General features: G+C 32.6%; 4 protein-coding genes across 6 annotated transcripts; 2 read left to right on the forward strand and 2 right to left on the reverse strand.

Annotated features, from left to right (window-relative positions):
- Positions 1-1,788: 1,788 nt before the first annotated feature.
- On the reverse strand, positions 1,789-7,620 carry LOC103494294 (putative lipase ROG1). Of its 3 annotated transcripts, XM_051080951.1 has the most exons (10): positions 7,117-7,601; positions 6,930-6,997; positions 5,964-6,034; positions 5,590-5,856; positions 5,097-5,263; positions 4,943-4,999; positions 4,645-4,696; positions 4,428-4,539; positions 2,853-2,950; positions 1,789-2,197 (listed from the first exon to the last, which is right to left on the reverse strand). In XM_051080951.1, the coding sequence occupies exons 1-10, from the start codon at positions 7,530-7,532 to the stop codon at positions 2,126-2,128; spliced, it is 1,380 nt and encodes a 459-aa protein (XP_050936908.1). In that variant the 5' UTR covers positions 7,533-7,601; the 3' UTR covers positions 1,789-2,125. The 3 variants fall into 3 exon arrangements, 2 of the variants coding, with proteins under 2 accessions (XP_050936908.1, XP_050936909.1); XR_007818750.1 differs by lacking the exon at positions 4,428-4,539 and having other exon boundaries at positions 2,146-2,197; positions 7,117-7,620; XM_051080952.1 differs by lacking the exon at positions 1,789-2,197 and having other exon boundaries at positions 2,853-2,970; positions 7,117-7,614.
- Positions 7,621-11,073: 3,453 nt separating this feature from the next.
- On the forward strand, positions 11,074-12,026 carry LOC103494291 (pathogenesis-related protein PR-1). Its single transcript, XM_008455414.3, has one exon. It carries the CDS (start codon positions 11,308-11,310, stop codon positions 11,911-11,913), a length of 606 nt encoding a protein of 201 aa, XP_008453636.1. The 5' UTR covers positions 11,074-11,307; the 3' UTR covers positions 11,914-12,026.
- A 2,996-nt stretch (positions 12,027-15,022) lies between these two features.
- LOC103494292 (pathogenesis-related protein PR-1) lies at positions 15,023-16,010 on the reverse strand. The gene has a single exon (XM_008455415.3). The coding sequence runs from the start codon at positions 15,891-15,893 to the stop codon at positions 15,378-15,380; it is 516 nt and encodes a 171-aa protein (XP_008453637.1). The 5' UTR covers positions 15,894-16,010; the 3' UTR covers positions 15,023-15,377.
- A 3,835-nt stretch (positions 16,011-19,845) lies between these two features.
- LOC103494293 (flavonoid 3-O-glucosyltransferase-like) lies at positions 19,846-23,322 on the forward strand. Its single transcript, XM_008455416.3, has 2 exons — positions 19,846-20,606; positions 21,991-23,322. The coding sequence occupies exons 1-2, from the start codon at positions 20,108-20,110 to the stop codon at positions 22,851-22,853; spliced, it is 1,362 nt and encodes a 453-aa protein (XP_008453638.1). The 5' UTR covers positions 19,846-20,107; the 3' UTR covers positions 22,854-23,322.
- Positions 23,323-26,553: the final 3,231 nt, after the last annotated feature.

A 26,553-nucleotide genomic window follows, 5' to 3' on the forward strand; every position in this document is an offset into this window, starting at 1 on the left:
AATTAATTATGAGAATGACAAGTTTTAACTCAAATGAACTCGGTATGCTGTTAGCTCCCAATCCCATGTTTTATACAATTATTGTGCATAATCTCATGAATCAACATAACATTGTTATTTAATTAGCCTATTTGGATGCTAAGAAAATTTGAACACATCTCTCCAACCTACTTGGATGCAAAAGAAACACAACACATCTCCACGTATCATTTAACTAAATTCTACCATGCTCTGTCTTGTGTTTGAAATGTCTTGTTATCAAGAGTGTTCTAAAAACTGGTTTTAAAATCCAAGAAAAATATAAATTTCATTTCAAATGGGTCTTAATCTTATTTTAATTATCGTATATACTTTCTTTTATGAGCTATAAACTTAGACAAGTTGTATCAATTCTCCTCCAAACTATTAATTTCATCAATTTTAAACTCAAACTTGACATTTTATATCAATTTTAACTCTAAATTCTTTTCGATTTCATGTCTTTTAACCGCAAACTTGAATAATTGTATCAATTTATATCATCTTTTAAGTTCCATGCATTAGGGTTAAATTGATATAAAAGTTTGAGTTTAAAATGAATACCATCAATCCAAAATTTGTAGTTTAAATGGACGAAATTGAAAATTCAATATAACAAGGCAAATGATGTTTTCGAAATTGAGGTTCATCAACAACTACTTCTAGATAGGGGTGTTCAAATAACCCCATAACCCAAAGGGTTGGTATTGTCGTTGGCTTGACTTGTGGGTTGGCTAAAAAGAAATATGGGTTGTGGATTAGCTAAAAAGAAATATGAGTTGACCTAGTCCAATCTAAATTACATATATATTAATAAAGATTATATATACACTTTTTTAATTTTGGTGTTTTATATTTGAATTTAACGAGGAGTTAATTATTATTTAGGTGTTATTAATAAACTTACATATTTTTTTTTAAAAAAAAAACTATAACCCGACAATCAAATCCAACTGAACAAATTTTCAAGACTGAGTTAGAGACTTTATGTGGGACTTTTGGGCTACGTTGTCAACCCACCAATCCAAATTTATATGTAACTAGGGGTGTACGTGTATTATATAGAACCCAACAACCAACCTAAATTTTTGGATTGGTCCAAGAGACATCCTCAACCCATGTCCACCTAGCTCTAGAGTTCAAAAACCAAACTTGCAATAAGATATCGGTATAGATATTTCACTTGGAGATGTTCTTGTACCTGTTCCCACTTCCCGTTTTCATCTCAAACTAACCAAACCTGATCACCTACAGAAAATGGGATCACAGTCAAAAATTTGAGTGGCTAACAATACGTAGTACAAGCTTTTAGTTATTGACTACTCTCAAACTTGATGAATCTCAAGCTTCATCACCACCTTTCATATTCATGATTTGAATTTCATTTTATTGAGTTGAACTCTTGAACAACAAACCAAATCACCCCACTATGAATTCTTCCCCATTCCTTACTTTGTTGCTTTCACAATGACTTAAGTTTTAGACCACGGAATTATGTTAAGATGTTAGTTCATTCAAACCGAAACAGATTAGGTAGTGGAGACAAAATTTTATTACAAGATCCTGAAAATTAGGTATGAAATGAGTGGATCAAAAAGACACTTATTCCTAGGATATCATGACTATATTACCCTCAAGTTATACCAAATATTTGTTGTACCAAATTTAGGTACCATTCAAAAATTTCTCATGTTCATTTCGCACAAAGAACTGACATAGTATCAGGATCCAAGCCTTTTTAATGTTTCAATCATTTCAAATCAACACAAATTCTCTGTAGACCATTGCCACAACTTCATTCCACAAAAGATATCTTATAGTTCCACTCTCTCCATATATATGGAATAATTACAAGTACCAAACAAATCCGGATTAACTCAAACGCAGGGATATCCCAGGAAGAAAAAAAAGGTGTGCTCATAGTGAAGAAAATACAAGGGTTGAGAATCATGAAATATTAGGAACAATGATGAGCTAATGTAAAAGATGTTCTAAAGATTCGCCACTGATAATAAAGAATACATGACTATGTATGGCTGGTAAAAATTTACATGAAATTGCAGATAAGTGTATCTGCAAACAACTCATCCCAAGTTTGAGATTCTTCTTATAAAAGGAAGTTATCAATCATGTGAAAAACCACATCTGCACCATCGGAATTCAACCAATAGCTCTTTACCTGAAGGGGATCAAATGTTTTGTTAAAATGTCAGATATGTTCACATCTAAAATGGGAAGAGAAATGCAAATATCAGAAACAGAGAAACAGAGTCAATGCTTGAGAAATAGCTTTTCAGAAGCTAACTATATACTTATAGTCTTATGCTGTTGGTCTGAAAAATAAATGGTTATAATTCCATTGGGCTCCTTACATTTTGGTCCCTACTTTAGTCTGTAAGCTTTTAATTTTATTCCATCTCGGCCTAAGCTTCATATGTGTTAGTCCCTAAACTTAATATTAGAGAAAAACGTTTTGGTGGTTGCCGTAAGTTGCCATCAATTTAGAATATTTAACGCAATAGCATAAATTGAAACTATGTAGGTTGGTTGAGGCAGGTAGTAGGGGGTGGAAATTATCAAGTAACAAAGTAATAGCAAAAACAAATAGTTCTTTTGAAGTTCAAAAAGTAAAAGAAGGCTTCATTTGGAAATCAAAATAGTTATTTTTAAAATTATATTTAAAAAAAATGATGACTAAAAGAATTATTTTGTGGCCCAAAATGGGAAGATACATAATGGAGCAAAGATACAACTTAAACAAGGATAGCCCCAGGAAGTGCTTCTCTATACTTGTTTCATCTTTTTTAAAAAGAAAAACTTCGCTTGATACTTGCCTGAATGGTACTGTGAGCAATGTATCTCTGTCTGCTTTTCTGAAAGCTAACATCCACTCGAGTCCAAGGAACTTGATTGAGACCTCTAATCATCTCCTCTACATATTGGAAGAAAAAACTATTTCAACCACATGGCAAAACATAAGAGAAGTTCAGAATTGGGCACCAAAGAACTTGCAGAATGGTCAAGTTCATGAAATAATGAATGAAGCTGACAGATGGAGAATATGCACATGTTTCGGAGTGATTTTAAAATGTTAAAATCACTTTTATCATCAAAATCACTCCAAAATATCATTTTAATCCCTCAAAATTAATCTAACATTTAGTTTTACACTTTAAATGCAAATAATCAAAATTGGTTTTGAATGATGGTTACTGAGGACCCGGTAGAAGGAGAGAAAGGCCAAAGGCTCAGCTTCCTTCTCCTCTCGAAAGTTGCTTTGAGTTACCACTTGAGACAGCGCAAGCCTTTATCTCGGCTGGTAAAGTTCTGGCAGCTCCGCCGATTAGGATAGAATATGCTGAGTGCAACCGAAAAGATCTCCTGTGTGAAAGAGCTTAAGGAGAAGAGGAAGACTTGAACGAGTCCGACTATCCACTGAAAGTAGTAATTCCTTAGGCAGAATCTCCTCATCCGCCCCCTTTCTCTTTCTGGGAGACAAGGCTTTTGTCCATGTCTACTCTAGAGCATTCTTTCCATTTTCTGTAATTGAGAGACTTGAATATCCAAATAAGGCTTTTTGTCTGTCGCCTAACTGACTCTATTTTCTCAATAATATATGTCCGATCCAACCTTATGTTTAAGAGTGATTTTGAAAATGATAGAAGTGATTTTAGCTATTTTAGAATCACTCTCAAACATGCCCTATATATGGTGACAAGAACAGCTGCATCCTATTGAGTTCCCACCAAATTTGGCTAATTTTTAATCTCTTCTACTGATAAAGCATACTCTTCAGTCTTCCCCAAACTTAGATCTTTGAAGATATGGGGCACATAAAAAGAAGGGCTTTGATCAATCCATGTTCTAGTCCCTAATGTTTGGTAATGTTAGAATGTTTTCTGAAATTAGATCCTATTATTTGAAAATTTTCAATATAGTCTCTTACGTTTTAACAATTTTCAATTCAATCTCCTACTATAGTGAATGTTGGAATTGTTTGATGATAAACTTATATAGTGTAATGACCTAACTTGAATAGGATCTGTTCTATAGGTTGTAGATCTGTGTCCTTGAATTCTGAAAACAAACTTATAGGGTAAATAGGATCTGTTCTATAGGTTATAGATCTGTGTCCTTGAGTTCTGAAAACAAACTTATATGGTATAATATTTCGTAAATTGGTAAAATGTCATCTATGAGAGGAAAGATTCTAATTACTTTCAAATTTTTAAAAATTTGTGAAAAGTTTCGAGTTTTCTTCTCTGATGAAATGAAGATGGTGCATCGGTTTTCTGAATTTATTACCAAAAAGATTCATTTCCAAAATAGTTTCACTAAAAGACATCAAACAAACTAACAAAACAGGCAGAGGAAGAGATCTTAGAGCAGGAGCTGGGAGAGAAGGTAACCTTCTAAGTCGAGTTTTTGGTCCTGCAATGCGTTATTGCAGACATCATCATGAGTTGATTGCTCCTCGTAGACAATATGTGGGTATTTGTCGTTTTTTATAAGCTCACTTGACTGGTCGCAGAATAACAATAAAAGAAACGTTTAACTTCCTCTAGAAAAAGCTTAACAAACATATATATGGTACAAAAACCTTCCCAACTGATACAAAAAGCTTACCTTTGGAAGCTCATGTTGACGGCGAATAGATGATGTTCTCCACCCAACCATGTCTAATGATAAGTGAAGGTTAACATAATATAATTGTGGATATAACTCCAATGAATTCTTATCCCACACTAGGTAACTCTCTGGTCTACGAATTTTTATTATGTTCATAAATCATAATCACAGATTCACATCTATTGTCTGCACTCAACAACTTGTGGTTAGGAAGCTTGTGATACATTAATATCTCAAGCTTATCTCATGCAACAAGTGATGAAACATTTACTGATCTCTTAAGTGTAAAAGGATATGATCATAATTCACATTTGCATATGCCACCCGACGCTTAAATGCACGTAATGCTGAGCTAAACAACAAAAGTCCAAGGACAATATACAAAGTCAAACACCAATAACATACAAAGTATAGGCAACTTAGTAAGTAGTCTTAAAGTCAATACTGACATGAACTTTAGATCTTCAGAGTCAGTAACCATTCTAAGGAGAAGAGGAGGTTTCCCATCATTTTCATCATCAGTGAGGAATAGATGTTTCCCAGACCTCCCAGCAACTAAGTGAGCTGTTTGAGAGGCTCTTCTCTCCAAGAAAGGAAGACCACAAAGAACTGGAAACTGAGGACATAAAAAGTAGATGTTTCAATTGATAAATCCGGCCTCAACCTACCCTCTCTCCATCCCACCCAATGTTACGGGAAAGTGATTGCACAAACTACGAACAAATCTTTGAATTTTTCAGCTTCATGGCTGTTTGCTATAGTGCCTAAGTTTGTTTAACAAATACCTCGTAAATAATGTGTGAGATGGAGAATTAAGATCAACAGGTAATAGCCCTATGGAAAGGAAAGAACGCACTCATAACAACTCTTTCAACTTTCTGCTTGACAATATAATTTCTGTAGTCTAAACTTTAAAATACATATGATAAATAGCTTAAGCACCTGTTTATTTCCCCGTGAACCTAAATGTGGAGTTGCAACTGTTATGAAGTTCACAGGCTCCAATCCAGCAATTTTTTCATGATGGAATTGCTCAATATGTTGCTTCTGCTCGTCCGTAGAGAAACTTTGAGCAGCACCTGAGGATTTCAATTGAGGGATATGATCAAAAAGCCTTCCAACGGCATACCTTGCGACAAGCCCACCTAAAGAATGGGCCACAAAGGAAATTTTCTGCAACTCTGGCCTTCGTCTTATGACACCTAACACCTGCATTGGATGGTTTAAAGTAAGGTCCTCAACAGAAATATCTATAAGGATGCTATTTTTAAACTTTTCTGAGATGGATCATAAATACATATATAGAACCAAGATACCTCTTCAGCCAGTCTTTCTCCCATTGTGTCAACCCCATCAAATGTTGATCTTGAAGAATTACACTCACTGCCTGCTCAAGAAGATAATTTTAGAAGCCAAAAAATTATTGTGACCTATAAATATTACGGGTTGACATAGAGGAGTCCCCACACAATGCATTGCCAGTAAGTTCAACACTGTAAAAGGTCAAACAATTTCTCAGAGACCATTCTTGAAGTTAGGACGTCAGGAAAAGAGAAATGTGGATTAGAATTTGGATCAGTTACAAACACCTTTAAGTAAAAGAAAGAAAGAAAACAGAGAGACAGAAAGTACTTACTAAATCATAATTTTAAACAAAACAATCCAAGAGATTTCCCTTTAGTTCTTCAGTCTTCATTTTTTGACTGAAGGACTGTGTTCAATTTCGTTGTCTAAAATTGCACTTATAGTTAATAGATAAACCATTCGCCCTACTTACAATGATTTACCTTCCTCATCACTCACTATTACTCAACATGGCGCTCATAGGTTAAGCAACATTGAAACAAAAAAAAAAAAAAATGGATCCAGATTTACCACCCAGAGGTAAGCTAGCTTCATCCACTCGTGTGATATGATTTTGTTTCACATTCAAGATTTTTTTTGAAAAAATAAATAAATAAAGATATGTTAAAGGTGGATTGGTTTCAAAAACCATCTCAAATTTAGAATAATTCTTCTGTTACGCAGATTATTTGGTAAAGTATCACTATCTCCCAGCCGAAAATAGTCTTTGCGTAATGCGATTAATCATGGTATTGACCCAAATGCAACCCCCCTTTTGTCAAAAGCTTTTGACATTACATTATTGTAAATACACAAAAAACAACAAAACTCTTAGCATCAAATGCATATAGCCTCCTTGGAACTAAAAAAATAAGTGGAAAGTGGTAACCTATCAAAGAGAAGTATATAATAAGATCGAGAGAATGGTAAGCACTTACGGTGTACGATAACCTTATCAGGAAGCTTCTTCACAAATTGCCCTGCCGCGTATCTCCAATCTGCAGCACTGAAGAAATGAAGAAAAAGAAGAAAGGTCGATGGATACCAAAATCCAAATCCGAAAAATAAAAGATAAAATAAAATAAAATAAAGAGGGTAGTAAAATTGGAAGGAAGGAGAGAGTACCTTCCAATTAGACCATTGACCATGATGACGAGGTGTTCGGGGGGCGCCTTGGCATCGGGGTAAAAGAATTCCTCGGCAGTGAAGTCAGCGTCCACCTTGAGGCCTTTGCGGGGGCGGAAGCAACCGGTGGCGAGACGTCCGGGGAAGTCCATCCGGGGGCGGGGGAGAGAAGGATCGGGGAAGGGGAAGGGGAAGGGGATGGGAGGAAAGCGGAGGGAGAAGGGGTTGGAAGGGCAATGGGGAGTAGTTGAAGGGTGGTCAAAGGAAGGCCCCGATGGCGGGGTGTGGAGCGGAGTAATGGTGGCGGCCGGGATCATGCCCGTCTCGCAGCTGGCGGGGTTTTTAACAGACCAGAGCGGAGCGGAATGAGTAGAGGGAAAGGTGGGAACAGTTGGATATGTGAAAGAAATGCGCATCCCATTTTGACACGTGACTTCCCATCTCCATTTTGTTTCCCACTTTTTCCTTTCATTTTTCCGGCGCCTACCTACGCCTACGCCTACGCCTACGCCTACGCCTACGCCTTTTTTAATTCTTCCTCTTTTCTCTTTTTAATTTACATTCACAAACCACTTCCTTCCTAATCTATCCTTCCACCCACTTCCCTTCCTCCAACCACTTTGGAGTACATAGCCATATTAGTTTGGTTGGGGTTGTGTCTCTCTCTTTTTCTTTTTTACCAACAATCGTGAACGAACCGGATTAAATTATTCATGTGTCATCATCCAAACTTCTATTGGCCGACCTAAACTTACCTTCTCTTCTATTATCTCATTTAGATTCTTGGTCTAAAGTCCACTCCACCACCTTTATAAATTCAGTTTTTCTTTTACTTTTAGTTTACCTCTAACTTTTTTCAATCATCTTACTATCTTTAGATTACAAACTTACCATTGAATGCGTGTGAAGTTCATGTGAACTTCTTCTTTGAATATACATTAGTGATTGAGATGTTATGAATTATGGCTTGGTTATTATTTTCAAGAACTACACAAGTATAAAATATTAGTATTTGAATTTGTTTCAACTTCTTTCTAACATTAGTAGGAATACAAGAGTACCTATGCAAGATTTCATTCAAAATGGAGTTAGGCGTGACTTTCACATCATTGGGACAATATTTAGGGCTTCATCGTAGAGGGGTTATAGCAAGCATGTTATGTTACACAAGATTTGATATTGAAACTTCCTTAAGAAGAAGTTGTGTTTTTCTCAAAAAAATGTGACTGAAGTGATTGTTATTCTTATAAAAAAAATTACATCAATCACGTACTCTTGTCACAACTTCACCTAAAACGTCTTTCTCTTGCATTCCAAATGTGGTCACGACTTAGGCAGCCCTAGCGCCTCTAAGTGAAACACCACTTAGGAATAACTTAATGACTTTATTATCTTTAAACAAATTAATACATACCAATAACGCTTTTAAAGAACTAAAACTGAAGCTTCAGGCTTTCAAAGGCTAGCACCGCTCTTTACGCTTGTCTCAATTATGCTCGGCAGCTTGCCTTCTCTTAGCAACTTACTAGCTTAGTTTACTTAGGGAATGAAAACTTAAAACACAAGTCTATGCTTAAGTAGTGATAATTTAGGAAATCCTTTTGGGAATACAAAAGCACCAAATAAAACTCTCATTTTCAGAAATGTCTTAACACCTCATTACGCATTTAAATATCACAAATCACATTAGCCTTTACTTATTCCTCTTGGTCTAGACATTGAATTTCCTTAACACATATACTACTATGATACTCATCTCACCGTTATTACCTCTGCGGACCCTCATTCAATTCCTGTTGCTCTGACGATAGACTTGAACATGAACCACTCAACGCGTTTAGTCATCTTTCTATCAAGTGAACCACTCAACGCAAGATAATCTCTACTCTTATGTGCACATAATAGCTAGTTCTTGATAAGAGTAGCTAATGGTTTACTCGTACACAATCATTATAAGAAGTTTTTACCTTAACTCGTTATGCTTTTCATTAAAAAAAACAATTTATAAATAAGATTACAACATGTATTATGCTAAAACTTAAAGAAACTTTGCTCTTTCTCTAAGAGAGCCGCTCATAGAGCTAAACAATTCCTTCCCTTCTACGAACTCCCTTCCTATCACATGACTTCACAATTTTCTCTTCTCACCCGAACCTTCTTTTGATAGAACTTAAGCTTAGCACTTCCTTTGAGTTACAGAGTTATCTATACTAATTCTAAACCTTGTCTTCCTTAAACTCATCCTCGCTCATTAGCTCCTTTTTCATGATTTACATGTGTAGGTTTAATATTTCCTCTGATCATGCTTAACTTTAACCTAACACGTAACTTGTTGATTAATCCATATTAATGAGTCCTTTTAGATTTCTCAACTTTCTTTTCTCGCCTAACTCTTCCTCGCATTGCTCAAAACTCAGTTTTTCTTCCATACATTGTCTAGCCAGAACGCATACCACTATAACTCCTTCCTCGCATCACATAGCTAGCACCCAACCTTTCTTCAAAATGCCTAGTAACTATATCTAGTACTTACAATCTCCTTTCCAACCCTTTTAATCTAGAACACGGATTTCACAACTCCTCTAATTCTAGGTCAATCTTCATCCAATAAAAATATAAAGCTTGAGAGATAAAAACTCTTTGAGAAATTTCATTCAAATTCAACTACTATGTTGTAATTAAAATTAGTCTCAATTTAAAGTAATTGAAAGGATATCACAAAATGGCATAACCTTTCACCTATAAAAAAAAACTCTTCCAATTACCATCATAATTATTGTAAATATACATAATTCTTAGAATGAATTATATTTTAACTTATACAATGAATTATATTTGAATCCTTACAATGATTTAGCAGAACTGAAAAGTACGATGTGTGCAAGGTTTTGTTAAGAGTCGGTTGGTGATAGAAAGAAGATCTGTTGGAGGAGCTACAGAATGATATGTGTATGGGTATAGACCTTGGTGGGATATATGGGTTTTCATGGCTTTGAAGTCTTCCACAAGGCTTCGTTGGCGTCTCCTTTTGGACTCCAAATAGCCCTCTTGGTGTAAGTCGTTACGGAGAGGATTGGGTATAGAAAAGATAAGGAAACGGTGTTTCTTGGCTGCAGATGTGGATCTAATTTTTTATATGTAGGATCTTATGACAAACACTAAAGGGATGGGTAAGGTTGCCTTTTTCAAGAAATTTAAAATCAAATTAAATTAATTTAAGCATAATTAAATAATTAAAAACAATAAATAACTAAATTGCAGAAAATAAAAGAGTAAAGAGAAATAGAATATGATGCATGTAATTTTTATATATAGTTGTGAAATATAATCATAAGAACATTGTTGGAAAAGTCATTCTATCCATCCATCAATGAGGAATCCTTTACTCCAAGTCATATAATATTAATATATTATCTAATTAACAAAAGCAGATAAGAATTAGACCTTCCTTTTTTTTTCTTTTTTTTTTCCTTCTCTTTTTAAAAGATTGAAACAGAAAATATGATTGTTTGCAATTTTAATTTTTCTTTTTCTCTTGCAAATTTTCTACTTTTATATAAACACTGTTGCAAAGCCTTTTTAAAATATGAATAAAGTGACCAAAAAGGATATTGTGTCTCCACTTTTTAGTTTCCTTTGTCAGCTTGAAGTATTGGCCAATCCCATCATACTATAAAGTAAATAAGGTAATTTATTTTCTTCCCAAAGTTTGATCTCCCCCTCATTTACTTAATAAAAAATAAATCTATATATCAACAACCTAGAACAGTGAAAGAAGAATTAACTCCCAATTTCATTTTCTTTGCTATCAATATATTTGTAATCTAATTTTTCATATGTTAAAAGTTTTCATAAGTTTGAACCACAAAAAATCTGCCACGTTGAATTCTAGAATGCGCTGCAATGGCATCTTATGCTCATGAAAAAACAAGAGAGAATCACGAGCACCACATAGCCTAATTCACGAGAAGGCATTACAACTACATTGCCCATATATAATATATACATGTGTATGCTTGTGAGAGATTGTGAATCGCCATGCAAAAACCCAATCCCAAAACCACTCATTCTGTGACCCCACTGGCATCTACATCGCTACATATCTCAACACTCATAGTGTATCTCTATATATGAAGAATCAAGCAACAATAATCACCAGCCATAGCTCATGCACCAACAATAATAATCACAATGAATAAGCAGCTGCAACTACCTCTGTTTCTAGTCCTACTTACCGTCTTTATGCCCCGAGTTCTCTCTCACAACTTTTCTCAAACAACGCCTGGTGTGCAAGTCCAAACAAACAAGCAAAATCAAGTGGACAACGAAACCATCTACAAGGTATCGAAGCAACTCTGCTGGGGGTGCATTAGCGAGTCCATAGAGTTTCTATTTGCGCACAATCTGGTTCGGGCGGCCAAGTTTGAGTTGCCATTGGCATGGAATTTTCAGTTGGAGAAGTACGCAAGGTGGTGGGCAGGGCAGAGGAAAGGGGATTGTAAACTGCAACATTCTTTCCCTGAAGGCGATTTCAAGCTGGGAGAGAACATATTCTGGGGGAGTGGATCGGCGTGGAGGCCACTGGATGCGGTGACTTCGTGGGCCAGCGAAGTGAAGTATTACACATACGCCACCAATAGCTGCGAGGCAGGCCAAATGTGCGGCCATTACACACAGATTGTTTGGAGAAATACGCAAAGGATCGGCTGCGCTCGTGTTGTTTGTGACAATGGGGATATCTTCATGACTTGTAACTATGATCCCCCCGGTAACTATGTGGGTGAGCGACCCTACTAAAGGTCACTACTCTCATTTTACACACACTAACTAACTTTTTTAAAATATTATAAATTGCAAAAATAAAAAAAACTAAAGTACGCACGATTGTTACTTACGATTACACCGTCAAACTTTTAATTTACTCTTAAAAATTGAACCCCAGACTTATAAAAGAGTTAAAATTGAACTATTAAACTTTTACAAGTGCTGGGATAAAGAGTACTGAAATTGTAAAGTTTGGAAGCCAATAAAACATAAAATTGACATTTCTAGTTACGAAGTACACCAATTCTGTGAATCAAATAAGGAATGAAGTTCACAACTTCATCATACCAAACTCCTTGGTCCAAACACTCAAAAATGATGAAAATCGAATCCTTAAATTTATAAGATTCTTACAATTTTATCTCTTAAATGAGTTTGAGAGCTCAATTTTTATGATCGAAAGTTTGAAATATAATTATAATTATCACCGGTTTTTTTACGATTTATATATATATATATATATATATATATATATATATATTAATGAACTATACTCCAACAAATAATAATACTTGCTCAATAGAATATCCTACCGACTTTTCTTATGTATTCTATTTTATTGATTTACATGCATTTAGTAGATAAATAGACCCCACTATTTTTTTTTTTTTTAATGCAGTCCATGAAGAAATATGTAGGATATATATCTTATTGATTTTGTGTAGTGACAAGTATTGCTCTTCGTTAGAATACTCCTTAGTAAATATGATATTGTTATTGAAATATACTTGGGTTTAGTCAATGTAATAAATAGAGTAATGATATAAAATAAATAAGGTAGGAAAGTTTGTACACACAAACTGATTCTACCTAGCGATGTGTAGTCCTCTTGTGGAATATTGGAATATTATATTGTTGTATTATAATAATGTATAGTCTAATTAAATTAAATAACATATGATAGAATAGTGTATAAAATCCAAGAAGGTAAAAACAAAAACAAAAAAAAAAGAGAGTTGCAAGATTGTTATTAGAAAAATCAATCAGTACTCAATAATTGATGAAAGCTGGAGAATGAATGGCTTAGTCAAACAAACCATTCATCTAACGTCCCTACATTTACCTTAGCAATAATGAAAATGAATCATAAAATATAAGTTTGATTGTGTGTTGGGTATCATTTATCTTTGTGATATAATAAGATTAATAATGGTGAGCGTGTATTATTGAGATAGGAGATAGGCCTGAATTGGGCTCAGTGTTGGACCCAATAAAAGCCCATCTGAAAATGAATATGAATGGCCCTTGTGGAGCCCACAGTCATAGCGTAGCCCTAATTTTAGTTGGAAATTTAAATCAAGCTGCGACAAATGCATGTTTCCACGTTCACCATTTTTGAGTACTCTCCCGACTTCCTACTCGGTGGTGCCTATTACTATTAGGATGGCTTTGATTTCATTTTTGTTACTTATGTATTAATTTTTCAAACACCTTTTAAACATTCCTAATTTTATTTCCACTCGATGAAATTCTATCAAATTTCAATTATTCAACATCAAAAAAAATAATAATAATAATAATATTATAAAATTATGCCCTACACTCGAATCAATTAGATTGTTTAGATCTCAATCATCGCCTATATATATGTGTAGCCACAACCTATTTGATTTGATTGTAATTCACAATTATTGCTCATGAAGCAAATTTATAATAAGATTGCAATTTGACTTGTCCTTTTAGGTAGCATGGTCATGTGATCTTCTAGAATTAATAGAATATCTATTATTAGATCATTTGCACTCTTTTTTTTTCTTTCTTTCTTTCATATTTAATTTTTTTTATATCCAATGTCTATGACTATTGGGAATATTGAATTGTTTATCAATTTCAAATTATAATTAATAAATAATTTCGATAGATCTCAAATGGAGTAGATTTGAACTAGCTAGTTCATAACAAGAAAAAGCATTCCTTTTTGTTGAGAGATGCCTCTCTAAGAACAAAGTTCAAATTCAAAATCATTCTTAAAGATACTCATGAAAAATTTGGAATCAAGTGACTATTTATTGCTTTTCAAAACAAATATCTAATTAAACCATTCATTAATGCAACATGAGCATAACCCGACTTACATAAATTTGTATCATCAATCTTAAGACCTAAGATATATGATTGTCTCACTTCATTTATTGTCAAAAAATAAATAAATAACGAATTAATTCAAACTTAACAAGATACAAACCAAACTAATATTATGAAATTTTTGTTTTAAGTGATAAAACTATTAAAAATATTGTTAAGTATAGCAAGATATCATAGTCCATCAACCATAGATGATAATTATTCTATCAGTATTCATCACTAATATAGATTCATCACTAATATAGATTCATAACACATAGATAGTGATAATTTATTATATTTATAAATATTTTGATTCATTTTACTATATTTAGAAACAATTTTTAATATTAAAAAAATCGTAAGAAAAACTAATTATATTGACTAAATTATATACTAATTATAATTCTATTCACTAAAAATTAAAAAAAATAAAAATAAAAACAAAAACAAACAAATAGCCAATATTCAAGTATTGTTGAAAATAACATTCATTTTTTATATATATTTTTGAAGAAATACAAACCTACACGTTGATCCTCATTTAGATATTATTGTTTATATCTCTTGCCCATTTAGCAATTTAAAGGACGTAAGGTAAGAAATGTTCAACAAATTAAATTATTGAAAAAATTGGCATGATTAGTAATTTTAGAAATAATAATTAAGTATATAGTAAAATTGTTAAAAAAATTGTAAACATACCAAATTTTAAACGATAGATTTTATGCTCTACCAGTAATAGAATAATATTTACAACATCATCTATTAGTCTTTTTCAAATTGTTGTTATGTGCTATCTCTGGTTAACATAAAAAAATAGTTAACCATAAATAATAAGAGTGGATTATTATTAATTATCATTATTAAGGTAAGATTATGGAATGAGCAAATAGTTAGAACAGTTTAATATTTTTGAAGGCGGGACAAAAATAAGGCTACAAATAAACTATCTTACTTTTTCGTACTCCTATGTCCACAATATTAAAAAGAAAAAAAAAAATCTCCATGAGAAGCATTTTAATCCATAAACAAAAAGGAGTATATATTTAATAATGTAAAATTTATTTGGAGGGGTATGGAAATATACACCTCTCCTTGAATGGGACAGAACCAAAAAAGAAAAAAAAAAAAAAAACTAATAATAAATATTAGGGGATACAGCACATAAAATCAATCAATTACATGTGAAAATATGACAAAGACATGAACAACACAACTTTTACAAACAATTTTCTTCTCTTTTTTTTTTTTCCCATTTCACTCCACAAAATATATAATATACAAACTCCAAATTAACCCTTTAGAAATAAATACAATAATTAATGTCTTTTTACTTATATAGAGAGAGAGATATTAAAGAGAGATTAATTTTAATAAGGTCTCATCCCAATGTAATTACCCGGTGGATCATAATTGCAAGTGATAAAAACGCCTTTACCGTCGTTACAAGTGACTCTAGCACATCCAATCCGCCGAGTGGACCGCCACACAATTTGAGTATAATGACCACATAGTTCACCCTCAACGCAAGAATTTGCCCAATAACTGTACCATTTTCGCTCCGACACCCAATCGGCCACGGCTTGAGCCGGAGTCCACTCATTGCCGCTACCCCAGAAGATGTTTTCGCCATAAGGGCCCCCAGAATGGCGGAGGGCGCAGTCCCCCCGGCGCTTGTTGGCGTACCATTGAGCGTAGCGAGCCAATTTGGAGTCCCAAACTAAGGGGGACAATCGGAGGGCATATCGGGCAGCATTGTGAGGGCCAAGGAATTGCTTTTGTAGAATTCTGTCGGACCTGGACCGAGCTGCGGCGGTGCAGCCAGTGGAGGTTAAGAGGAGGAGAATAGTGGCGATGGGAATAATAATGAGAAAATGTGCATGCATTTTTATATATATTTTTTATTTCTCCTCCTTCAAATTGAGCTCTTTGGAGAAGAGCTGAATTTGATTGGGGAATTATTATTTTAGAGGATGATATTTATAAAGGAATGGTGTGTTTTGGAGTTGAGTAGTTGGATAAAGGGAATTTGTGTGTCAACTATGGGGTGGCACCCATGTTCGATAATGATTACCACTTTCTTTTTTTTTTTTTTTTTTTTTTTCTTTTTTTCTCTATTACATTAATTATATATTATTGCTCATCCTTTTCCTAATTCATGTAATGTTATTTATTCAACAAACATATTATTGAGCCTCTTCAAAATTCAGATTTCAATTTTATCTCCATCTCTCACTTTTAAGCTGGTTTCTTTCCTTTACATTCATTTAATAATCATTGTCCTACCTTTTTTTTTTTTATAAAAAAATGGTGTGTATGTGTGGGGTGTTATTTCAAAAATTAAAAGAAAGAAAAAAACTACTTACTGATAAAAACGGCAAAATTAAATACACTTAATCTTTTTTATATAAAATTAAATATTTTGTCGATTTTTTCTAATTTTGACAATTTTCAAATATATATTTTGTAAATAATTTTAACAATTTCATCTATTAAAATAAATTCAAAAGTATCCTAAAATTTTAAAAATTAAATAATAATCAGAACCAAACAAAAATAAAGAAATAATGATGGAAACATACAAAAGAAAAAGAAAAAGAAAAACTTTTAGCTTTTTATCTTTTATCTTATTAGACCAAGGGTTTGGGGGGAGGTTATTATTTGTTTAGAAGAATACTTACTTGCCCACCAACTCAAAAGAATATTATAATCTGATTGGCAACTTTTTGACAACTAGCTAGCATAAGGAGAGAGACGCTCAAAAAGGGAGAACTCATGATTTTTTTTATTTTTTTTAGAAAACAATAAAAATAATAATAATGAAAAGTTACATCAGTAGTTATGAAATTACAATGTATAAAACTGAGTGAAGACAATCAACTTCATTGTGCTCTAAAGGGGACAACTGGGGGTGGATGAATGAGGAGAAACTCACAACAACAGTACCTTGCTTGAAAAGAGGATTATATTGTTATGTTATAGTAACAAAGTTTTTATTAAAAAAATGGTTATCTGAGATGAATATGATAGGACCAAAATGAGAGACATGTTAGAAAAGTAATTAGTGTGTGTGATTGATTGAACATAAAGAAAGCACATTGGGTATGAAAAGTGTGGCCATCAAATCATGTTTATCAAAATAAAACTCTGTTCTAACGTTCCCCTTTCAATCATTATGCATTTATTTTAAAATCAGATTCTTAAATCTACCAAAAACTCTCTCTTCATTTCAATATTAAACTAAACTCAATAATGATACGTCACTGTTCACAAATTAATGCTTTTCTTTTCTCTGCCCAACTCATAAATATTCATTCATTTGCACTTCATAAACAATATTAATTTCTACCGATACCAAGTTTCCAATAATAATACATTACATTTCCAAAACCCATCTAGCCTCTATATAGCCTACTTTTTCTTTTTATGTGAATTTTTTTTTTTTTTTAAAAAAAAAGTTGGATACTTTATTGTACAAAGATACTTAAATATCCTCCTAAGTTTTTCTAACCACTTAATTATTTTTTTTAAAAAAATAAAATCACTTTCATAGATTTTTAACTAAACATTACATTTAAATAAAAAAGATGTACATGTAGAATTAAACAATATGGATAGTAAAATGATATAAGTCAGAGTCATTGTCAAACATTTTGATTTTGTTTTTGTTTTTGTTTTTGTTTTTCTTGTGGCCTAATGCCAAGAATGGGAACATCATATAAAGTAAAGCTTTTTAGCTTTTGAAACTTTACCAGCTATACTTATAAAGCTTAGCCAAGATTCTAAAGCATTTTCAATTAAAAGTGTTTGCCAACTGTTTGGATAATTATCCATAAAATTCCTTGTTATTCAAAAAAGAAAAAGAAAATCTAAATAATTTAAGATGATTATTGAATTTTGCATCCGAAGAAAGTTTGTTTGGATTATAAATAAAAAATGTTGACGTTTGGCAAACTAGGACACCCAAAAATCTGGAAAGAGGAAGAGGAAGAGGAAGAGGAAGAGGAAGAAGTTATTAGATAGAAATAGAAATGTTTGGATTAGTATATAGTTATAGTTGTTAGTGTGAGAATAATGAATTTGTTTAGAGAGAAATTGATGTGGGTAGGAGTGAAAATGTGTGAATAGGTATTGGTAGGGTAGTTGGCATTAATAGCGAAATCTACGCTACTCTCATACGTCACATCCATATGGGTTTCCCCTTAATTAGTGGAGATCCACTCTCACACTCTCAACCACTCTCTTCTTTTCTTTCCTCTCCTCAAATCATCATACTCAATTCCCATATCTTACCCTTTTCAACTCATTAATCTATAATCATAATTATCATATACACTTTGTAATTTTCAATTCATAAATCAAACTTAGTAAACTTCTATTACTCCTGTTTTCTTTTCACTTACCCATTCAAACACAAACAATGTAAATAAAATTTTTGAATTTCAAATCTCAAAAATTACTTTTTAAATTCTATTAATTCTAGGAATGGTCGTAATTAGTAACAATTTCTTTTATCAATAATTAGGTGTTTATCAACCTTTTTAAATTAATACAAATATAATAAAATCTATCGATAATATGGTCAATACATATAGACTTTTAAAATAATATGAGGTATTTATTGATAGACCTTTAGATTTTGCAATAATCACATTTTTTTACTAATTGTGTTTGAAAAGTTTATGCTGTATTTTGGATTACTTTTTAAAGTATTTAAATTTGAGAAAAAAAATCATTTTCAAGAGATTTTGAGGTGTTTGATACCTTTTTGAAATATATTTTTTTAAAATGAGATTGAAAAATAATCCACTTTAAAGAAAATATTCATAACTAAATTTTGATAAAATGGGTGTTTGAACAAAATTACGTATATAAGCACTTCAAAGATCGAATCAAATGTAAGTGTTTAAATTTTAAACTCATTTTATAAAAGGGTTTTTTTTTTTTTAAAAAAAAATGTATACTTGAAAAAACATCTTTTTCTACATAGATAATCCAAACGGACTATAAATCTCGTATTTCACAAATTTCCTAAAATTTTAATATATTTCATATCCAGGTTTTTGACCTAATTTTCAGACAAATTTAACCATAACACTCATCTCCATAGTTTTATTAGAAATTCAATAGAAAATTAATTAATCATTAATAAAATTAAATTAAAAATTAAGATATTATATCTTGTAATTAACGTTTGAGGTTATAATTTAACGAGTACTGTTTCATCCTTTTCACTTCAATTTAGCAATTAAATTTATAATACTTTAACATTACATTTTACCATTTTTCCTTGCATTAATATTATATAATATGTGGTATATATTAACAAAATGACTATATATATATATCTTTGAAATAAACACTACATATATCTTAAATAAACCTAATATACATTTGTAAATGAAGATCGATACAACTATGTACTAAACATAATTTACTAAATTTAGAGATTTTTAACTTTAAATTAAAATTCAAATTTCGCGAAAAAATGTTTGTAAGACAAATTAGTGATAATATATAAATATTTTGAGTTTAATTGATAACCGAAAGTAAACAATAGATCTCTACGATAGTCCTCCAACCTATTTGAGTAATGGGTTGGTGATAGAAATGAGAAAGCAATACCATTAGAGTGGTCAGAGGTGTGTCAATCGCCATCGACTATTTTCAGCTTGTGGTCGACCCATTATGGTTTTTAGTTAGAATCGGAGATTAACCACCAAAATGGGTACTCTCAAAACTAGTTAGAAAAAAGAAAAGATTAAATATCTTTTGTTGTTTCTCATTCTCAATGGTTACATCAACTCCCTTTATTAAATTAATTTTTATTTATGGTTTCTCCTCCCTTCTCCCTCCCTCTTGTTCTCCTCTCTTTCCTCTCCATCTCATCTTTCTCACCCTATATAAAATCTATGAACAAAGATAAATGAGAAGTCATCAAATAAAATGAAGTTAGATCACAAATTGCAACCTCTAAATAGGGAAAATTTTGAAAAAGCTAATTTTTATATGCACTAAAACTCTACCATATTTATTAGAGTGGCAAAACTTTTGCCAATATATATGTAACCAAACCAAAACCACCATCCTTTACTGCCAAATGTCGGCTTCCAATCCCCAACCGACCACAAATCATGTCGCCGTTTTGGCATTCCCTTTCGGATCTCACGCTGGGCCCCTTCTCACCCTTGTACGCAAACTCTCCGACGCTGCCCCACACTTGCGATTCTCGTTCCTCAGCACTGCCAAATCCAATGACTCTGTTTTCTCCTCAATTGGGGTCGACAGAGTGAAGCGGTTTGACGTCGGCGATGGGTTGCCGGAGGGTTACGTGTACGGGCAGGGAAAACAGTTGAAAGTGATGGAACTGTTCTTGGAGGGGGCGGAGGAGAGGTTTAAGAAGGGGATGGAGACGGCGGCGAGCGAGATGGGTGAGGAAATTGGGTGTTTGATTAGTGATGCGTTTTATTGGTTTGTGGGTGAAATGGCGGAGGAAATGAAGGTTGGGTGGGTGGCGCTTTGGACGTCGGGGCCTCGTCCGTTGCTCGTGCATCTTTGCATGGATCTCATTAGGAAACATATCGATATCAATTCTTGTGGTAGGCCCCTTCTTCTTTCTTTAATCGTTTCATTTCACTCTTAAACATATACTAAATCCTCAAATTTAATTATTTGTCTTCCTCTATCTCAAAGTTTGCTGAGCTTCTTATTTAATCAAATTCATAATAAACCCATCAATCCTATTTTCAAAATATCTATATCTACAAAGAACGTAATTTGAAAATAAACCAATTTGATCACATCGTCATGTTGACGTAAGTGAAAGATGGACAACATGCACATTACACTCCCACTAGCACACACAAATAAAAGATTTACGTAAAAGGGTAGTTTTTGTTGATTTTCTTAAAAGTGTTGGATCTTTTTCCAATATTTAGGAACATAAAACAAATTTCATCTAATTCATTCATCCAACTCTTTTGTCCTTCGAAAGTCCAATTATTAGCCCAAACTTAGTTGGTATAAAATGTATATTTATCAATAAAAGGATTCAAAAGGATCCATTAAGAGATTAAACTATACTTTTAAGATAATAAATTTGAAACTATTTATTAGCTACTTTTAGACATCTGTGAAATTAAAAGTCTATGATCTTAAACTTGTGATAATTTTGTCCTTGTTTATGAATTTTATAGTACTCTTACTCAAAATATTATTTCATTGTCTAAACAAAGGTATTCAATTTTAATTATAACATTTTAAATGCATTCATTTCACGGTTAATTTTTGGCTTAAAAATGGCTAGCATACGGAGATGATCTTCGACCTTACAACTTCTCTTTTGTTAATTTCAAAATTATTAAACCAAAATATGGCTAAGCATGTGAAAATGGTTTTTGATCTAATACCTTTTCTTAATTTCAAAATTATAAAATGAGAAATGGTTATGAATAGAAAAAAAAATTAAACTATTTTCACATCTAACAAAAGAAAAATTAATAAACTAGAGAAAATTTTGATAAATTTTACTATATTGGTAAAATTGACGGGCTTCATTATCATATTGGAAGGAGTGGATATACCAAATAGAATTCGCCGGCAAGTGAGTTGGATTTCAATTCATGTACCATATAATGAACATGTGAAATATGGCTCATGCTCATACACACATGTTACATGTTAAATAGTGCACCCACCAATCAATTCTTAAGGAAGCTTAAATCTCTGTTCTAATATTTTGAAGAAGAAAAAAAATCTATCTACAAAATTTCGAATCATATTCTTTGATTCCTTGTTGAATCCACTCTCTCAAAATGATTTATGGAAGATAGAATGATTAACAAAATCAACAGTTTATCATTTAGCCATTGTTTTCAATTTCCTCTTAATCCATGGGATTTAAAGAAAAAAAAAAACCAAAATTAGTCCAGAACTTGGTTGTTCTAAGTTCATTAAGAATTAACGAGAAGAATTTTCCGGCAGAATCAAGAGAAAAACCCCTGGAGTTCTTGCCGGGCTTCTCATCAATTCAGGGAGCCGATTTACCTGAAGAAATCCTATCTCCGAACCTAGACTCACCCTTCACAAATTTGCTAAACAAAATGAGCCATCACCTTCCAAAAGCCACCTCTGTTCTCATAAACTCATTCGAACAAATAGACTCTCAAATCCACGACCAACTAAACTCATCCCTGCAGAATTACCTCAACATTGGTCCACTCACCGTACTCTCACCATCGCCGCCTCCATCCGACGACCATAACTGCTTACTCTGGCTCGACAATCAACCACCCAACTCCGTAGTCTACATAAGCTTCGGTGGGTTCCTATCACTACCACCGCACGAACTAACAGCACTAGCAGATGCCCTGCAAGAGAGTCAAATACCATTTCTATGGTCCTTTAGGGGAAACCCAGAGGAAGAATTACCAAAGCGGCTTCTCGAATCGGGTAAAGGAAAAATCGTCCCGTGGGCTCCTCAGGGGCAGATATTGATGCATTCATCGGTTGGAGCCTTTATGACTCACGGCGGTTGGAATTCGGTGTTGGAAAGCATTGTGGGCGGCGTTCCGATGATTGGGCGGCCTTTTCTGGGGGATCAAAGGTTGAACTTAAAGACGGTGGAAAACGTCTGGGGAATTGGAGTGGGTTTAGAAGGTGGGTTTGTGACGAAGAGTGGGGTTTTGAAGGCGTTGGGATTAGTTTTGGATAGTGAAAAGGGAAAATTAACGAGGGAGAAAGTTGAGATTCTTCGGGGACTGGCTCATAAAGCGGCGGAATCCACCACCGGAAGTTCTTCTCGGAATTTCATCCGTTTATTGGAGATTGTAACCAGGTCAATTTAAGTTCTTCGTTAATATAACTCGATGAAATAAGTTCAACTAATTTTCAAGAAAATGGTTGGGTTCCTACTGAGCATAGTAAAAGCAAAGAAGGAAGTTCGTGTACATAAATGAGGGATCGCACTACCTTTTTTTTCAATCGGCAAGGGAAATTATAGAAGAAAAAGAAGAAGAGTCGGTGTGATACAAAAATGGCGGATGTTCCTGGAGCTTTGAGGACCCCTCGATCTGTTGCCGTTGCCCGATTTATGGTTCGGCAATGAAGATGGCCCCTAGTCGTGTTCTTGAGATTGTTGCTGTCTCTGTCTGTAGTTCGTTCGGTCAGTAGTGTTTTGTTTTAGGGAAGTCGAAATCTGTTGGGGAGAACTAATGTTTCTAACAAAATTGGATTAACTACTACATGACTTCTCTTTCTCCCTTGTGTTTATGCACATTTGTTTTTTCTTTCGACAGTTGATTTTTTTTTTATCTATTCTTTGCTGTTTCTGCTGATGATTTTACTGGGAACTCCAACGAAACAGATTGTTGTACTGTTACTACGATGGTACTTCGATTGATTTGTTTACATTGTTAAACGAGAATGATGGTGAATTTAGTAGTCAAGGCCAACAAAAGCACAGCTAAAATTTGAATTTTGCAAATGGATTCAAAATTTTAGTTTGGATTAGCATATTATTTTAGTTCTTCAAATTTATTAGGATATGTTTGGAGGAATAGTTAGTTATGGAAAGGTTAATGTCATCATAAAATTACTTTGTTTAGGGGATCGTTTTAGAAATGTAGTTTTATGATAAGAGATGTTTTGTAGGAAGGGTTATGATAGTGTTATGAATAATATCTGTTTGGGGAAGAGTTACGTGGGTAGGTTTTATAGAGATTTTATAATAAAATGTGTTTAGAAGAAGGGTTATGTGCGTTGGATTATGAATATTTTTTTTATTCAGTAATTTTTTTTTTTCAATATACACATCGTAGACATGCAAAAAAATTATTATTGCATTTCTTTTACGAAAATGTTGAACCCCTTTTATTGCAAAATTTTTTTCTATATCTAATGTTATTAAATTAGTAAACACAATTGTCTAATTTCGAAATAATTTGTTAACAAATTATACTAATTTTATTTTAAATCATTTTTTAGAAATACAAACACAATTGTTACTGTTTGCCTTGATTTGAAAGAAACATTGTCAACCGAATTGAACAGATGTAAAAGGTTAGAAAAAGAAAACATATATATAAATAGGTATTGTATATACAAAAAAAAAAATTTCAAAAATAAGAAAATAAAATAACAGTTAACAACATAGTCCAAAGTCCGAGTGAAGTAAACTATCTAGAGATGTCTTGTAGGAGAGGACTCTGCAAAAGATCTCCCTCTCATAATCAGGCATCTGTACGAAATCTCATATGTCGTTCATACGAGACAACAGGTGTCTTTACAACAATGCCCTATCCAAATGGTTAGTTCCGGCATCTCACGTAATAGGCGTAAGAATTTCTGATGCACATGGTTGTCATTAGCAAAGATGTGTGTAGGCTACTCTACAATTGTCCTGAGTTGGTCGTTCGTACACTCGAGGGTCATATGTATAACTTTAAGCTTGCCCTCTCGCTGGCTTCCCCTCTTCCTCTTCGATCTGTTTGATCTGATCCTACCCTCTAACACACGAGAAGGTCGTGATGCGCATACATTCTCTTGGGACATGTCAATCCCCTGGTTGTATTCCTCATTCCCATCAGGCATGTCAAACCTCTCATACTCGACAGACTCGTTAGACCCGACGTCGGCGAATGTCTCAACGAAGTGACCCGTCACCCTATCGTATCCAAACACATATGCAAGTTCATCGTAATAGGAAAATGGTTTGTTAATGAGCCCTTCCCTTTCGCTGCAGGATGCGATTGCATTAAAAACAGAAAAGTACTGATAGAAAAATTGTGAAGTAAATATACACTACGCAAGTAGCATGACGTTTATATTAGTTTCTTTACCCTAACTCAGTTATCGAATTTGATTGGCGATGAAAAATAAGTGGTAAAATCCTTCGTACCTATAGCCACGAAAATGAAATTACTTTTCCTTCTGTGGGAACCGTAGTGTATATATTTCAATTCTTGAAAATGATTGAAAGTCAGTAATTAATTTGAACGAATCTAATTAATTGAACTTATTTTAACGAGGTGATAATGAACAACCTTCTCAAGTCCTTTCCTAGATTGATTTACTTGGTTACAATCTCCAAACGTACGTGTGAAATTCAAACAAAGTTTTGATGGTTAATTTCAATTAAAATGGTATTTTAAACATAAGTTTATAATTTTTGTTTAGGATAGATTCAGATGTATCCTATCAAGTTAAAGAAATGTTTATATATAAGGTTGGTTTCGATTAATCAATAATAAAAAGTAATTTTTGGTTGTATTTATAAATATTTTTAATCATTTTTTTATTTAAAATATTTTATTAATTTTGATTTTCTCTTTTTTCAATATAAATAAATAATGATCTAGCAATACATTACAAAAAAGTTGTACCAACTTTAAAAAGGGACATTGTTATATATCTATACTATACATAAAAGTGCTCACAGGAAAAAACTTTTTCTTCCAATTTTGTCTCTATCATTTTAATAATTCTAACCATAACATTAGTGATAATTTTGTCAATTTTAAAATTTGTTAAAAAAAATTGTAAAGTCACCTAATTTATTAAATTAATTAACAATTAATATATTTATTAATTACATTTAAAACAAATTACCACTAAATACATTAATTAGATGTTACATTTTATTTTTTAAAATTCCAAAAACCATTTAGCTTTCCAAATTTTCATTCATTCCTTTGGTAAATGATCTTCATTAATTTTTTTATCATTACAAAACCATCAACTAACTACATCAATTAGACAATTCATACCAATAATAAATAAATAAGTTTTTGCATCTAAGATCTCTTCTCATTCTACAAATTTAATTCCCCATATAAAACTCATTATGCTAATTGAAAAATATCATTCTTTCAAGCCTGCGATGACGGACAACGATATAGAATATGAGAATGTTTGAGACCATTGCAGCATCAAATCACCTAGAAATCAATCCATTAAGACAAACCACCAAAATAGAAGAATGAGGCACCAAAAGTCACCGGCTAGCAAAATTAATAGAGATTTATTTTCGTATTGGAGTATTGTTGATTAAGGTAAGTATACATAACAATCATTAGAGTAATATCAAGAATAACTTATTTAAAATTTCCTATTTGACAAATAGTGAGCATAAGATTTTTGTCATGGTGATATCAATTAATTGCTACTCACGATAATTGCATTAAAACTACATATAGCAGTTTGATTTGGAAATTATCTTTGCACTTGTTTTATCATGTGAAGATGAATAGGTGATTTTAGGATTTATTTTTATTGTATTTTTCATAATTATAGATTGTCTTAAATAACTTATGGTTATTAGTATAAAAAAGATTATTAGCCGTATGTGAAAAAAATACACACATACTTCCAACAAAATTTTTTTCCATTTAAAAATTTATTGTTCTAATAATTTACTTTACTTTGTATTTGTACTATATAGAAAATATTGTTTTTGTACTGTGTATAAGATATTTTATTGAAAAATATATTTTAATAAGAATATAATGAAAAATATAATATATGTATTTAAAAATATCATTAAAAATG

Source organism: Cucumis melo, chromosome 2 (assembly GCF_025177605.1).
Source record: "Cucumis melo cultivar AY chromosome 2, USDA_Cmelo_AY_1.0, whole genome shotgun sequence".
NCBI classification, from domain to species: Eukaryota; Viridiplantae; Streptophyta; class Magnoliopsida; order Cucurbitales; family Cucurbitaceae; genus Cucumis; species Cucumis melo.